Source organism: Leishmania major, chromosome 30 (assembly GCF_000002725.2).
Source record: "Leishmania major strain Friedlin complete genome, chromosome 30".
Taxonomy (NCBI): domain Eukaryota; phylum Euglenozoa; class Kinetoplastea; order Trypanosomatida; family Trypanosomatidae; genus Leishmania; species Leishmania major.
In genome coordinates, this window is record NC_007271.2 from 982,501 (window position 1) to 997,590 (window position 15,090).

Here is a 15,090-nt window from a genome sequence, read left to right on the forward strand (position 1 = left end):
AGGCCAGGTCTTAGCGCTCCTGTAGATGGCTAGCCGGAGAAGAGTGAAGACTCAATACTCAGTTGATCTACATTCTGACAGAGTGGGTAACATGGAGGGCCTGGGGCCGCACCCGTGGTCGAGAGACGCTGGAGATGAGGGCGTCGCAGGGCTGTGTCCATCATGCAAGTCTGGCCTTTTGGTGCTCATTGGTGGGTATAGCCGAGAGAGGGTGATGCTCGGTTGACGCAACAGGTACCCTCTCGAGAAAAGAAGAAAATGAAAACCGCGCAGCCGTAACAAGCAGCGTAAAAGAGCGCAAGCATCACGAAGACTGCGTAGGCGTGCGTGTGGCGCAATAGACTTGGTAATAGCCTCGAGGCTCTCCACGCACGTGCTCCTCTCTCTCACGATGTGTGGGCATATACGCTTCGGTGTAAGTATAGATGTAGATGGCAAGATTTATGTCACGCTTTCACCGGCAAGGGTGGTGGTCGACCAGCCCAAATAGCACACCTACAAAAATGAAGAGGGGGAGGGGGTTGAGGCGGGAGCGTGTAGAAAGAATGGGTGAAGCGGGTTAAAACATTGGAAACACGCCAAACATGCCGCAATATGAGGACATATCAACCAGGGAAAAAGGCATGCCGACCATTTTGTCAACGATACGCCGAAAAAGGGCGCTCACCAACAAGTGACGCCGTACCCGCAAACTCGATCTTACACACACACACACACACACAGATGTGCATCGGCACCACCCCACATGACACACGCGTGCCTGCTTAGTATACCATGAGCAGAAACAAGTAAAAAAACCACCAGCGAGCATGGAAGAAAGAAAGGAGCCACTGAAGGTGAAGGACCAGGTGGGAGGGAGAGGGGGCCGGTGAGTGGAAGGCCTATCCGGCACCCAGAGAGGAAGCCATGCAAAAGGAAAACCAGAAAGAGAGAGGGGTGATGGTGTGCGCGTGTGAGCGGTGCTTGGCAATAGATGTGCAGCAGCCGAAGCAATGAGGTGCGAAGCGGTTTTCCTTCGCGTTGCTATGTAGCAGAAGGAGAAGTGTGTTCAAAACGGCGCGCCGACACCACATTTTGCCCACAACCTGCGCGGCTAGCACATCCTTGATCCCCTTCAGTACGGCAGGGAGCGTGGATGCAGTATGGAATGCAGCAGCAGTGCCCAAAGCGCGAATCAACGAGGATGGCGCATGCGAGCTCGTGGTCATACTGGATGAAACCAACCTGCGCCCGAATTTGACTTCACGCCAGCATCCGCTGTCGCTGCTACTTTTTCGTGGTGTCCGCCGTCCCTGAGATGTAAACGCTTAGCGTGTAGCTGCCTTCGCTACATTCTGTCCGGCAGCGGTGGTACCCGTAGGCGTAATGGCCGCCCTCAGGCCACACGCATCGTATCACCACCTCCATGGAGGAGGGGGGGGTGCAGCTCTGCAGTGAGTTCACCTACTCGTCCACTGATGCACTACAGTCGCGAAAGTGGAGCACCTCCTTGATCTAGCCAGGCGGCACGGCGTGGCGGACACACCAAGTCGCCGAGGAGCCGGCACTGCTTTGCCACCGCTTTCGGCGAAGGTCGCGTGGGCGGCCGCACCGCTCTTTCCACGTTCAAACGGTGGGGCGGGTGAGATGGAAGCGCCGGGAGAAGACTCCACTCCTTGGTTAAAGCTATTTGTGCCTGGGTAGCTTGACACGAAGCTCGCCGTCGTGCAGGAGCCGCGCGCCGGCGCTCTTGTGTGTGTGTGTGTGGGGGGGGGGGGGGCTGACCCGACAATCTACTTACACGGGGGGTGCGGAGACTGCAGATGCGCAGCGGGCGATAGGCCTCGTGCCAGTTGTCCCACGGCCTGGCTGGCGCCGAGCCCGCTGCCAGAGGGGTAGATTCAGAGATGTCGTGTGGGCAATGGACGTGGCAACTCGCAGCAGAGGCAGCGGTGTCCACAGCTGTGTGCGCAGGGGACCCGGTGCTCTCACCAGGCTGAGGGTGCATCAGCAAGTTCTGAGCGCGTGCGTCAGTGACGGTGGCGGGGGCAGCGCCTCGACTCTCACACAGGCTACTAAACAGTCTTCATGTTTGCTGCTCTGCGTCGATGACAGCGCATATGCGGGCGCTTTAGGTCGAAGGTGCCCACCTTGTGCGCGCGCGCAGCTGTGTGCGTTGTACTGTTCAGGATGGGGCCTGTCTGCGAGTTGGTGCGCTCGATGAGGTCACGCAGCGCCACCAGCTAGAGGCAAAGGATGAGACAAAGCAGCCCATGGGACAAGTGTCGTGGCGTCCATCGACAACGGCGGCACTCGTCCCTGGCACACGCCTACGCTCGGCGTGCGGGTGAAAGTTGCGCTTGGGCAAGGCGAAGAGGGCGCAGAGGAAAGGGAAGAAGTGCGTCTGTACAGAGAGAGAGAGACGCGCTAGCTAGCGCAGCGATGTCGCCAAGCCGCCGTCGCCGCCGTCTCACCGGAACGCCGCGTTCACACGTGCGCGCACGCACCACACGCTCGTTGCACGCACCCAGAAGTAGCAGGCATGACGCAAGCTGGGCGGAGGACGAGGACGAGGGGGCACTAGTGGCGTCTGCACCAGCCTCTTCATCGTGACACGATCAGAGGGGGCGAGGCGCACCAGGAAAAAAGAAAACGAAGAAAAAAAAGCGGCTCGTTCGCCTTTGCCTTTGCGTTCTTGTTGCTTCTACCGTTTGTTGTGTCCGTGACAAGGGGAGGGATGCCCGCATTTTTTTTTTTTGCGCAGCAGAGATGAAGTATGAGGGGCGAAGTACACACATCGAAAAGTTCCAAGGAGAAGGTGAAATCGGCACCTGCCTATACAAAAATGTGCACGCGCTTCTGCGCGTGCGCCAACGCAGACGAAGAGGAGGAGGCAGATAACACAACAGAGAAGGACAAGCACGCAGGTAAATAGAAGGAAAGATAACGAGGCATCGCTAGAGGCACACGCGGAAGCACGAAAGCGGTTTTTGTCTCCACGCGCCATGCCAATACAAAAAGAAAAGCGAACACAGAGCGCCGTCAACACGAGATGGTGAGAGCGAGAAAGCAGGAGAGAAGCATCGCAGCACGGATCTGTATACCTCCCTCCCTCTCACTTCTGGCCTGTCTTCCTTCCTTCCCTCCTCTCTGGTGTGCTCCTGCCACACTTGGATCCGACATTCATACATCAACAGCAAAACAGCTACGAACCGACCGCCCCACAGACCGTCCCGGGGGCGAGAGAGGCCTCGCACTCACATACCCTCCCACAACTCGCCCAGCACGAGTGGTGCGGCTGACAGCAAGGAATGCACGAAACAAAGAAAATCATGAGAGGACATCCGCTGTACCGTTCCGCAGAAAGGGAGGGAGAGAGGGCTTACGCAGCGTGTTGGAGGTGTATACACTCTCTTGCGCCGCAAGACCTTCAATGCACCCTCCCGTGCTTACCCCGCGCCACTCTCACATAGCACACCTAGTACAGCGATCATAGCACGCAGTCATTCTTGGCGCTCTGCACTGTGCGGCGGATGAGCGGCGCAGTCCCTATGGCACGCACCATGTCACTCAGTCGAACAACCACCGGCGGCTCCTCGAACGCTCCCGGCACGGGCGCGGGCACCGGCACGGCCCCCATCACCGCGTTCACGGAAAGCTCGCGCAGCACCACCTCCGGCGTGCACGGCTCCACCTCCAAGACGGCAGCAGACACGTCTGCCAAGGAGAGCACTCGATCGCCCTCGGCGAGTTTCGGCGCTGGCGGCGCTTTGGGGTCACGCACGCCTTTCAACGGCGCCCCCGCAGAGGCAGCAGAGGCGACGCGATCACCAGCGGCAGTCATACAGCACGCCCGCGCCGTCAAGGCACGCAGGAAAGACACATAGAGCTCCATGCTTGCACGACACTCTTGCACCAGCAGCACCTGCATGAACGGGTGCGTGTCGCTGCACAGCGCTTCCGCGCTGAAAGTCGTTTCGCCGCCCAGGGCGGCGCGCAGTTCTGCTAGCTCGGCTGCCGTCTTCAGCTCGAGCACCGGCTGCAGGCACTCGGCCAACGCCTGACGGCGCAAGCGAGAGCTCTGCAACTCCTTCGCTAAGGCGCGGACGTCGCGCTTCACCTGCGCCACCACGACGACCGCGTCCACACCTATGCGTGGAGGCATCACCCCATGCGCGATCAACAAGAACAGATGCAAGGCGTCGCTGTGCCACTCCCGCATCTGCCCATCTCTCTCGAGGTTCATCATGAGGTGAGCGACAGAGTCGTACGCGTTCAGGTCCTCGCGTGTCTGCATCTCCGACTGCAGCAGTTCGTAGAGAAACGGGGCGAGGCGGTCGGTACTACTCTGCGCCGTGGCACCGTCCTGCTCGAGCGCCTGCTGCGCTTTATCCTCTTGGTCCAAGTACGTAGGAAGCACATCGAGGAAGAAGTGGTAGATCAGCGCCATACTCGTGGAAGGGGCGACAGAGCGACGGCACAGGATGCCGCTTGCACGCCAACACAGCGGAACCCACGGCGCGTACCCAAGCCCGAGCAGCGGCAGCTCCAGTGGTGGTGCCATGCGCGGTACAGGTGCCCCGACGATGGCGCCGCTAACGGCGCTGTGAGGCGCGTCCCCGAGACCGTGGGGGTGACGAGAGTTTCGGGGCTGCAGCGGTGCCGAGGAGTCGGCTGGCTTGTCCTTGGTTGCAAGGCTGGCCTCCTGCAAGCTCTTCTCGGAATTCGTGCGCGCGGCATCAGTCGACGCGTCACCTCCCTCCGCGAGGCCTGTCGTGGAGTTGCGCTGCAGTTGCTGCTGCTGCTGCTGCCACTGCGTCCGCAGAAGCCCCTCCAGTGCTACGATGCGCTGCACGAGGTACTCCACCTGCAGCCTGGTCTCCTTAGGCCCTTTCACCGCGGGCATATCCTGGGCCAAAGTCGAGGAAGTCGAGGTCCTCTTGGCGGGACTGCGTTCCTCATCCGCAAAGAGGTCGATGTCGGCGGCGTCTCCGTCCAACTCGGTCGTGAGACGCCCAACGTCCGCTGCGTAGCCTGACAGTTCCGGGTACCGCTCGTAGATCCGCTTCCACGACGGGCGTGGCGTCAGCACCGTGTCGGTGTCGGAGTCATGCGCTTCCACGTCGGCAGGCTGCGCAGCGGCAGCAGTCGCTGCCTTGACAAGGGCTTCCCGGTCTTCTTCCAGTGCGTTGAGGCGACACTGCATGACGTCCAGTTGCGTTCCGCGCACCACAGCAGTGCGACGCCATCGCCGAGTCATCAGCTGGGCCGCCTGTAGCTCGGAGGTGAGGTGCGCCCTCATCAGGCAAAAGTCCGACGCCGGCACGTACTCCGAGTACTTCTTGCGAAACTGCTGCAGCTCGGCTTGGGCCTCACCGGCAATGCACTTGAACTCGTCCAGCTCGCTGACCTGGCCCATTACACTCGTCACGAGCCGCTCGTACTCCTTCAGCCGTCGATCGCACTCCCGCACAGCACCGATGAGGACCAGGATCTTCTCCAGGTCTATTTGGCTCGCATGCTCCAACTCGGAGACGCGCTGATTGGCCGCCTTGAGCTCGCGCTGCAGCTCGAGCGTGTCATTGGTACGGCACGTGCGTGAGCTCTGCATGGTTGCCTGTTGCCGCTCCTGCTCCTCCGCTGGCGCACGAGACTTGAGCGCCGTCTCCATCTTGCTCAGCTCTTCTTGCAGCGCGCTCACCTGCTGATGCAAAGCAGCCGCATTCTCTTGCTGCGTCATCTTCTCCACGTGCCGAGCAGCTGCGGTGGAGTAGGCGTCGGTGAGCAGCTCTGCCTGCGCCTGAATAACGTTGTCGTACGCGCACTGAATGTCGTCGAAGAGGGACCCGTACGCCGGAAAGGCGGAGCCCAACGCGCGGAAAGCTTCGCGGTAGGGGTTCAGCTGATCCATCGCGCTTGGAATGGCGGTGCCGCCGCTGTTCAAAACGAGCTCACGCTTGATGTACGACTGCAGCCGCGTGACCAGCGGCGGTGGAGCCGCGGCGGCGGAAACGGTGGTGCCGCAGCCACCACCGCCGTGGACAGGGTTGGTAATATTGCATGGCAGCATGGTAGGGCGAACGTCCGTGGTGAGGCTCAGGTGACGCGAGGTAGCGGTGCTGGCGTGGACGCCGTTATCGGTGTCGCCCATGCACTTTCGCGCTGGCACCGGCAAGTGTGCCGTAGCCGAAAGCGCTGCCGTCGCGGGAGTCGTGGCGGCTGCCTTCGACTTGCACGCCTGCGCAGGAAGAATGCGGGACGCCACTGGCAAAATCACCGGCGCGCGCGACGCTTTCGTTGACCCGTTCTTGTTTGTTCGCGGGTGCTGCTGCGCGGCATCCAGGCGGAGCAGGCGCCGCGCCGAGGGGCCGATACCGGAGAGGTCATCTGGCAACGTCAGAGAGTCAGTCCACTCGGCACGGCCACCGCCGCCACTGGTCTCTAGCACGGCCGGCTCGGTGCCCCGACAAGATCTGTAGTAGGAGTCGTACAGCTGCAAGGTGCCTTGTGGAAATGGGATCGCGCGAGCCGGTGCTGCGCGGGTACTAACGGACCCCATGGCAGAACTTCCCGTCGCGCCTGCAACGCACTGAAACGTTGAGGACGTCTTCATCATGATGTCACCCGTCAGCTTGACTGCCGAGGGGAGAGAGGGTGAGGTGGTGTACTGCAACCCGCACACCGGCACCGTCCCGCTACGCACATCATCACCGCCTCTCATGGTTTCCGTTTGGCCGTTCGGCGCAGAGCCAATACTCAAACTCGCACACATACCAAAGCGAAGCAGAGTGTCAGCACCGTTGATGCAGAGGTCGAGGCGCCGCAAGCGGAGAGCTGGAAGCAAGTGCGAAGCTGGCCTGCAGCTCCGCACTTTTCGTCGCCAAAGAGCGTCGAGAGCAAGCTAGATGTGCGTGCCGATACACCCCACCGTGAGACAAAATATTCGAGTCACGCACACACGTAAGCAAACAAACATGCAAGCACGCTTGCGTCGCAGGTGGCGAGTTCGTCGCGAGTGCCGTGCAACACAACCTCGAAGGACAGAGCTGCATGAGTGCGAAGGATACGAAGGGCAGAAAGATTTGTTTTTCGTGGATAGGGGGGCGCATAGAAGAGAGTAGGCAGGCAGCATACGCAAGAGAACAACAACAACAAAAAAAGCAGCGCCAGCAAGAAGACGAGAAGAGGAGCACACCAAAGATGAGCGTGGAAGAGAGAACGTCAGATTAAATCGTTTCTGTGCGTGTGTGTCACTGCAGTGCGCATCGGCATCTGCCATATACCGCAGCTCTTTCTTCTCAGAGCCCAGCAGCAGTGAAAATCCGCAGTGAACAGCACTGCGGATTCATGCCCTACGCCAGAGCTTTCCCACGCCGGCAGCAGGGTGCAAAAGATGAAGAAGATTCAGGGCAAGCGAGCATGCGCGTGATTCCCTCCACACACACACACACCCCACACACACACACAAAAAAAGCTGTCCCTTGATGAGAGGAAGGAGGCAAGGAGTTGCACGCGCTTCAACTCTCGCGTGTGCTCTTCCCTCTGATTGACTGTTGCCAGAAAGCGAAGTGTGTTTTCTTTTGTTTTTTTTGTCTTGCATACGCGTCGTCGCCAATCCATTCAGACGTGCAGAGCTTACGTACATACAAAAACAAAAAAAAATGGAGCGACGGTGAGAAAAGCCTCAGGAGAAGATGGGAAGCGTGTCTGCGGGGCGGTGGAGCACACCCTTGCGTAGTGGTGTGTTTGCTGCGCCTACCCCCTCTCCTCCTTCGCCTTTTCCCCCGTCTTTTACCCTCACCAGAGAGATTCCCAACGAATACGCTCACCGCAACCGCGCCTCTCTCTTCGGTTCTTCTTACCCCTCTCTCCATCATCGGACAAGAAGAGCGGGATGTGGACGTGTGCACCTGTGTGTCTGTGTGCGAGAGTCCTCTACACCTCACCCCGCTCTCCAAAAGATTACTAGTGAAGGAAAAGAAGGCCGAGACACGGAGCACACCACCCGGGCAGAAGCATGATACATGCACAAGTAAACATGTGTCAAGAAACATAAAAAAGAAGGGGAGGGGAACAGGAACAGAAACAGAAACAGAAACAGGAAACACCACCCAACACAATTCAGAAGCATTAAACATATATATACACACACACACGCCGTCATCATCGGAGAGAGGGCGGAGGAGGGGCGCCCTTCCTCGTGCACAACGGCAGTAATGAGGAGGGGGGACAGACACGCATTCGGTCCAAGAGTGCAGCGACACAGCAAAAGCTGAGAGAAAAGAGAATGTACACAGCGGCGACGAAGAGAGAGGAAAACGGGTGGAGTTCGCCATACAGGAGACACAACCACCGCAGGAACAACGCGAGAGAAGAGACACACACACACACACACACACAAACACGCCATCGACGCACACGGCTTACTGAAACAACCGTGTAGTTTGACAAGCAGCAGCAGCAGCAGCACCGTGCCCGTTATTCGTTTCTCTACGCAGCACGACACACAAGCGGCAGAACAGCTAATCACCGAAAAAAAAACGACCAAGAAGCGAGGGAGGGAGGCGAAGGGGCAAAGGTAGAGAATAACAAACACACGGACACAAACGCGGACACCTGCAAGAAGAAAAGAGAGGCATACAGGGTGGAGGGAGAACACACATGCAGGTACAGACGAAAACTAGAAAAGGAAGCAAGGAATGGAGCGGATGGCAAGTGAAACGAAATGAACAGCGGCTCAAGACAGATTTTTGTGTGTGCGCGTGTGTTTGTGTGCTTTTTTTTGAGGTGCCGAAAGGCGTGTAGCGTACCTCAAAGATGATGATGGCCACCAAAAAGGGGGTTAACGGGGGGAGGGCAGAACCGAAAAGGGTGGCACGCTCGATAAGAGGTGGTGAAGGACACATGGGGGAGAGGGGGGGAGGGTAGGGATAGTACTATGGGGCCCTGCTTTGAAGCCCAGATGATGGAAGAAGACAGACGAAAGGGTGAGATGAGTCGGGGTCTGTGGAAAAATCACCGTGTGCTACCGACACCCCCCGAGTGCGGGTCACTCGCCTCCTCCTTACCGCCCAATACGCCTCCCCGCGGCACGTCCATGCCAAAAGGCGTCGAGCGAAGCGCGCGAAAACCAACAAAAAAACGAAACGAAACGAAACGAAACGCTCACACGCGGCACAGGAAAAAAAAAGAGCCGAACAACAACAACAACAACAACCAAAAAAAAAAAAAACGGCGGCGGTAGAAAAACAAACAGAGAAAGAGAGCGCGAGAACGATGGAAGCGATCCACGCACACGCACACACAGATATACCGACTTGCATGCGCATACATCTACACCTATGATAGCGGAACACACAAAATATCAACAGCGCACACGCATACGCACACATAGACGCGCATCGCGGTGCCCATTTCGAGCTTGGGCACAACATCACCAAAAGAAAACAACAAGGGCGAAAGGAAAGACACGAGAAAAAAAGGGGCCACAGTCTTGACGAAAAGTGGACAACGAATGCGCACATGCGAAAAAGGAAGAAAACCACTGCGCTCGGGATATACGCGAGAGGGGGGGGACCGCGTGAAAAACGGGACGGGGGAGGGGCAGACGTCGAAAGACAGATCGGCTTCGACATACAATCACTCGGTGCGTTCTTTTTCTTTCTCACCTGCACACATACACAAACGCGAATCCATATCCATCGAACGAGCGATAAGTCAGAAGGAAAAAAGCAGAAACGTCCATCCATAGAGAAGCGGAACAAAACACGGCGACGGTTGCTACGAACACACGGGAAGAGTGAAACAGGCTAGCAGTACAGAGGGGTGCCACACACACACACACACATATATATGCACACACAGGAGACGTCGAAGCAGAGCGATAGAACCTTTGTCTTCGTTTGAGTCTCGCTTTTCATTCGGCTTGCGACTACCCCTGAGAGGTTCGGTCGCGACTTGTAGACACATGCGAACGCACACACCCGGCAACATCAAGTGGCAGAGAGGGAGTGCACCCGTTGGTTCCTGTTTTGCGAGTGCTACTTTCTCTACCGCTTTTCGTACTCTGATTTACCCCTCAGCTCTTGCTTCAAATCTGTTCGCTGCGTTCCCTCGTTCGTCCTGCAGCACACACACGCACACGCCAGATGACAATGTCCCGCTGATAGCATAATAAACAACCCATCCGCGAGCGTCCATCATGCGCCTCCATCACGCAAGTCAGTGAGGGTGAAGAAGAACGAAAAAAGACCACCTGGCACACGAAAAGAGCGGAGATGTCCTGCTAGAATGCATACACACAACACTGTTTCCTTACTCTTCCCTTCGCGCACACGCAGCTCATACCAAGGCCACCTGAAGCCTGTGCACCTAAGTTTCGATTGTGATGTGCGCGCGCACGGGCAGTGAGAAGCGCTGAAAAGACATGCTATTGTTTTTTTTGAACTCGAGCCGCCTGAAGAAGCGGTAAAGCTCAGTGCGTGGCATCGTCAGGGCCCGGTGCACCCCCGCACTCTGCGCGTGAGGAAGCCGAGCAGCTCCCTCTCCCCTCTATCCCTGCCAAATGCCGAGCAGCTTCTGGTGGTGACCGGGCCGAGTGCCTAGGACGTATGGGGGAGGTCAGTGCTTATGTATCGCTGCTGGTGTCGGAGGTCATGTCCTGGATTGGCGTTGCGTCGGTGCACCCCCTGCGACAGCGAGCACGTCGGTGCCATCGCGATGATGGGTGCACTGTCCGCGTGACCCGAACGCATCTCAAACCCGGCCCTCACGCTGCTTGCTGATGCGGAGAGCCTGAGTCACTTTGAGGAGGATAAACCACATGGCGGCCGGCATGACGGAAGCTGCTGTGAGGTAACCTGCGGAGGAGGTTGTGGGTACAGTTTGAGACAGGCCTTGTTCAGATGACTGAGTCAGCGGATTGCTCTAAGACGTGGGTCTCCGGCTGCCTCGCACGATGCCATAGGGCATCTGGCAGACCAGGGAAGAAGAGTGTAGCGGAGCGCATGTGCTATGGCGGCATAGACACATTGAGATCAAAAAAGCAAAAAAAAAAGATAAAAAAATGAATTCGAGCGCAGGTCACGCTTTCTTCTCCGACCTATCTGCCGTACCGCGCCGTCCGCCGAGGCTCATGTATATGTATGAGAAGATGATTTGGCCTCCCTCCCTGAAGGGGGACGTTACACACGAGACGAAAAAAAAGGTGAAAAAGGGAGGCGAGGTGTAGCCGAGGGAGGGAGGCCTTGAACAACAAAAAAGGAACGGAACAACAACAACAACAACCAAAAGAAAACGAACGATGTCACTCTACCATAATAAGCAAAGGGAGAAAAAAAAAGCGTCACAACAACAACAACAACAACAACAACAGACGCCACACCGCGCACATCAACCTCTCCCAGCACACTCAGAGAGAACGAGAGGAGATGCACACACACCAAAGCCGCGTCCAGCTCCCACGACTAACACATCGGGAGGGCGAGCCAAAAATCTACGCAGGCGGAGAGGGGAGGAGGCGCTAACAACGTAAGCGAATCAAAAGACAAAGAAAGAGCACGTCGTCACGGGGGTAGGAGGGAAGAGATGGCAAGTAGAGACTAAGGGAAAGGAGCGCGCACAGGCCGTCAGAATGGCGCACCCACTCGCTCACTGCGAGACACACACACGCACACACATCGGTGGCCGCTCAGGTGCTTTTCCAACCAACGCAGTGCATCCTCGTGTGTGTGTGTGTGTGTGTGTGTGTGTGTGTGTGTGTACGTGGTTTCTTGACGCGGTGGAGTGGGGTTTATGCGCAGCCGTTGCGTGCAACAACTTCCATGTGAGAAGGTATGCGAAAGAAAAAAAGGTTGAGGAGAAAGGGGAACAGCACCCACTTATGCGTTCGCCGATTGTACGCACGAGGGCCTGTGCGGGTGGATGCGTCTCTCATACATGTACGGTTCTGCAAAGACATGTCACTCTGACATCTCTATTTTTTGCTTCTCTTTTCCGTTTACTTTCGGTCACCCCATCTTGCACAGAATGTGATACTAGACAACAAAACATGCGCACGAGTAGGTCAGGAAAGAGGTGGTTTTATTGTGCTGATGACACCTCTATACGACACAACGGAAAAACAGCAGGAGGGAGAAGAGACAACTGCCTTTCACGATTCAGGCACTCTCGCTCTCCTCCGGTGATTTTGCACCCCACCCCCCGCGCGTGAAGCCTTACCTCTCCTCCACGCTCCGCTCGCCACCACCGGGCATTGCTCTCTCCCTCAGCACTTGCTCCTCCTCCACACCCTAGTACGGCCGTAGATACGATCATGACGGGAAGTGGAAAACAACAACAAAAAAAAAGCGCTCCTCATAACCTGCCATCGCCACTGAATGAGAACACAAAGAGAAAAGGGGAAGCCTGGGGAACACTGCACAGATGTTGTTTCTGTCCATCACACCGCAGACGTCCGCAGACCCCTACCTGAAAAAAGAGCGATACATTTTTTTTTGTCTCTTTTCCAAGGGCACTCGTTTGACCACGAATATGACAGCTAGACTATACGAATACATAGCCACAGCCAACCCACCGCTGCTGCGCTGTGGCTGCACCTGAGTCACCTAGGATCCACTGCAAGCCGTCGAATCGGGCCATGCGGCTCGCGGGCTCCTCTTGCCCCTTCCGCATTTTCTCTTCAGATACGTGCCGCACGGATCCGCTTCAGTCAGACCCAGGTGGACTGCATGCTTTCATCCACACGAGTCACATTCAGGGTCCTGCGCGAGGGCAGAGGCGGTGGCGTTCGTCGTGCAGCTACAGTGGATGTCAGCCTGGCGTCTGAGACTCGTGACTGAGTCGCCACCCATGCAGTTCGCATCTGCTCCTCTGCCGTTGCAGATCACGCAAGCGTGCCACGTTTGCTCATGTGTTCCAACTCACAATAGCCGCAGAAAAATGAGAGGCGCGCGCGACGGGCCGCAGCAGCGCCAGCGCACGTGCCCAGGTCCGTCGCATCAAGCCGTCCTCCACGGTTGCGGAGTCCGTGTCGTGTGCCATGAGGGTGGGAGAGCGACCCCACAACAAGAGCGACCACACGTGCTTCTCTGTTTCGTCGGTGATCAAGGTACCCTCGCAGCAGGTCTAGCGCGAGCACCACTGCTGCACGCTCGGCGCGGCAGCGGCATGCAAGGGCGCAGGCGCCCCATGCCCGTGTGCACCTGTGCGTGTATGATCGCGATAGCGCATCGCGGCGGCCCGTGACGTGCTGTGTGTCTGCGCTGCACCATCTGTGCAACAGCGGGTAGGGGAGAGCTGCGGAGGCGTTGTGACGACACCGCCGTGCGGCGCGTGCACCCACCCCCACGCCAAGTGGGCAAGGCGGCCTCCTGGCGTGGCTGCGGAGGGATGCAGGCGTGCGTAGCGCAGCAGCGCTGTCGGGTCGAGAGGCAGGAGATCGGCCTCTTCGAGTAGGCCTCTATTGCCTGTGTATTATAGGGTGTACTCACGATGACTGCGGTTGTTTTGGTGTGGAGGTGCACAGAGGCCTTCGTGCAGTTGCCGAGCAGCACCATCCGACCACGCGGCGGCACCGTGGATCAACGCGGACTCCAGCCGTGCCATATAGGAGGAGCGGAGGAGATCCTTTGACAGACTCCATTCGTGCGGGCAGACCTCCCTGGCTCGGCAGGCCGAGTCGTGGGTACCTTGATGAATTCTGCAGCATATGCGCTGATGCGGCGCGTGGGCTGGATGTCGATGCGGAGAAGGCGGGGGTGGCGATGCTCCTCTAGGCACCTGCGTGCAGCGGAGAGCTGCTGCTGGTTGCGGTGCCGCGCACCGGCGAGTACGCGCCTTGTTTTGGGGGATGCTCACCCCGCTGCCTGGCGTGCTCCAGTCTCCAGCGCACCACCTTCCAGAGAGCGGTGCCCAGGGAGGCGTCTCAAGAGCTGCTTCCAAGCGCGTCAGCTCTGGCGCGCAGAGCGCTGCGTAGGCGGCGTCAGCAGAAGGGCCCGCCGTCGCGGGTGTCGGCCGCAGTCGTGCATTTTATCGTGGCCTGGCGGGACACCTGGCAGGTGTGCGTCTGCGTGGCGGCGTCGGCGGTGTGCCGTGCCGTGATGTGGCAAAGGCCTGCACACGACAGGTGTTCGCCATTGGGCCAATCGTGTGGGGTGGGCCCCACCCCCTGGCCGGCTGGGTCGTCGGCTCGTGCCGTACACCGGGCAGCACGAGCCGGCCCCCGATCCGATGGCGTGTGGGCTGCGTGCGACATTGCCGGGTGTGTGATGGAGAGCCTCCCGTGCCGCGAGGTGAGTCTCAGGTGTGCAGCGGGACGTGGTGTGTATGCGCCCAGCAGGGACGTGGTAGCACAGCCGCAACGTTGCTGCTTCGCTGTTGTCGTTGGGAGGAGGGGGAGGGCGTGCAGGTGTGTGCCCGTGCCGTGCTGTGTGAGCACGCAGTCGCCAGCGCCGTGCCTCCTCTCTCTGGCTGCACCGGGATGCTGAAAGGCTGGTACGCCAGGTTCCCTGTCCGGCCTGTGGGGGTGAACTGCGCGTCGTGCGGAATGCAGACCCCTGTACCGACGCTTGCTGACAGGCGTGCGCTAGCGCCAACACCGTTGGGCGTCGTTCCGCCCACTGCGATTCCACTGCAGGCAGCGCAGGCCAGGTACGGGATCACACTCAGCATCACCGCAACGCAGCAAGAGCAGGAATAAAACGCGGGCGGATGCGTGCATTCGACGACCTGTCGGCACGATTTGTAGTGAGCTGTTACAAGCGTGGCCATGACCCGCAGGTCTCCTCGGCACAGCACCAGCCCAGACCTGTCCGCTGACACCGAGAGTCGGCCAGCCGTGCCCCGAGGGCGGGCTGTGCAGGCTCTTGGCTTCCCCCATAAAGAGTGTGGGGTACGGGGCCCTGGTACGACGGTGACGCCGCCGGCCGGCATCGGTGAGGAGTGGGGGTGAAGAAAGGGGGCACAAAAAGAAAAGGATGCAGACGAAAACGAAAGAATAAAGATGCGACACGAGCGCATGCACACACACACACACACACACACACACACACACACACACATATGCACGTAAAGAAGACAGAGGAGCCAAACCAAAACAGAAAAGATTAAAGC

At 58.3% G+C, this 15,090-nt stretch overlaps 1 protein-coding gene across 1 annotated transcript; it reads right to left on the reverse strand.

Moving 5' to 3' along the window:
• Positions 1-3,469: 3,469 nt before the first annotated feature.
• On the reverse strand, positions 3,470-6,700 carry LMJF_30_2560 (conserved hypothetical protein; the record flags this gene model as incomplete). The annotated part of the gene is made up of 1 exon (XM_001684807.1): positions 3,470-6,700. The coding sequence occupies one exon, from the start codon at positions 6,698-6,700 to the stop codon at positions 3,470-3,472; it is 3,231 nt and encodes a 1,076-aa protein (XP_001684859.1).
• Positions 6,701-15,090: the final 8,390 nt, after the last annotated feature.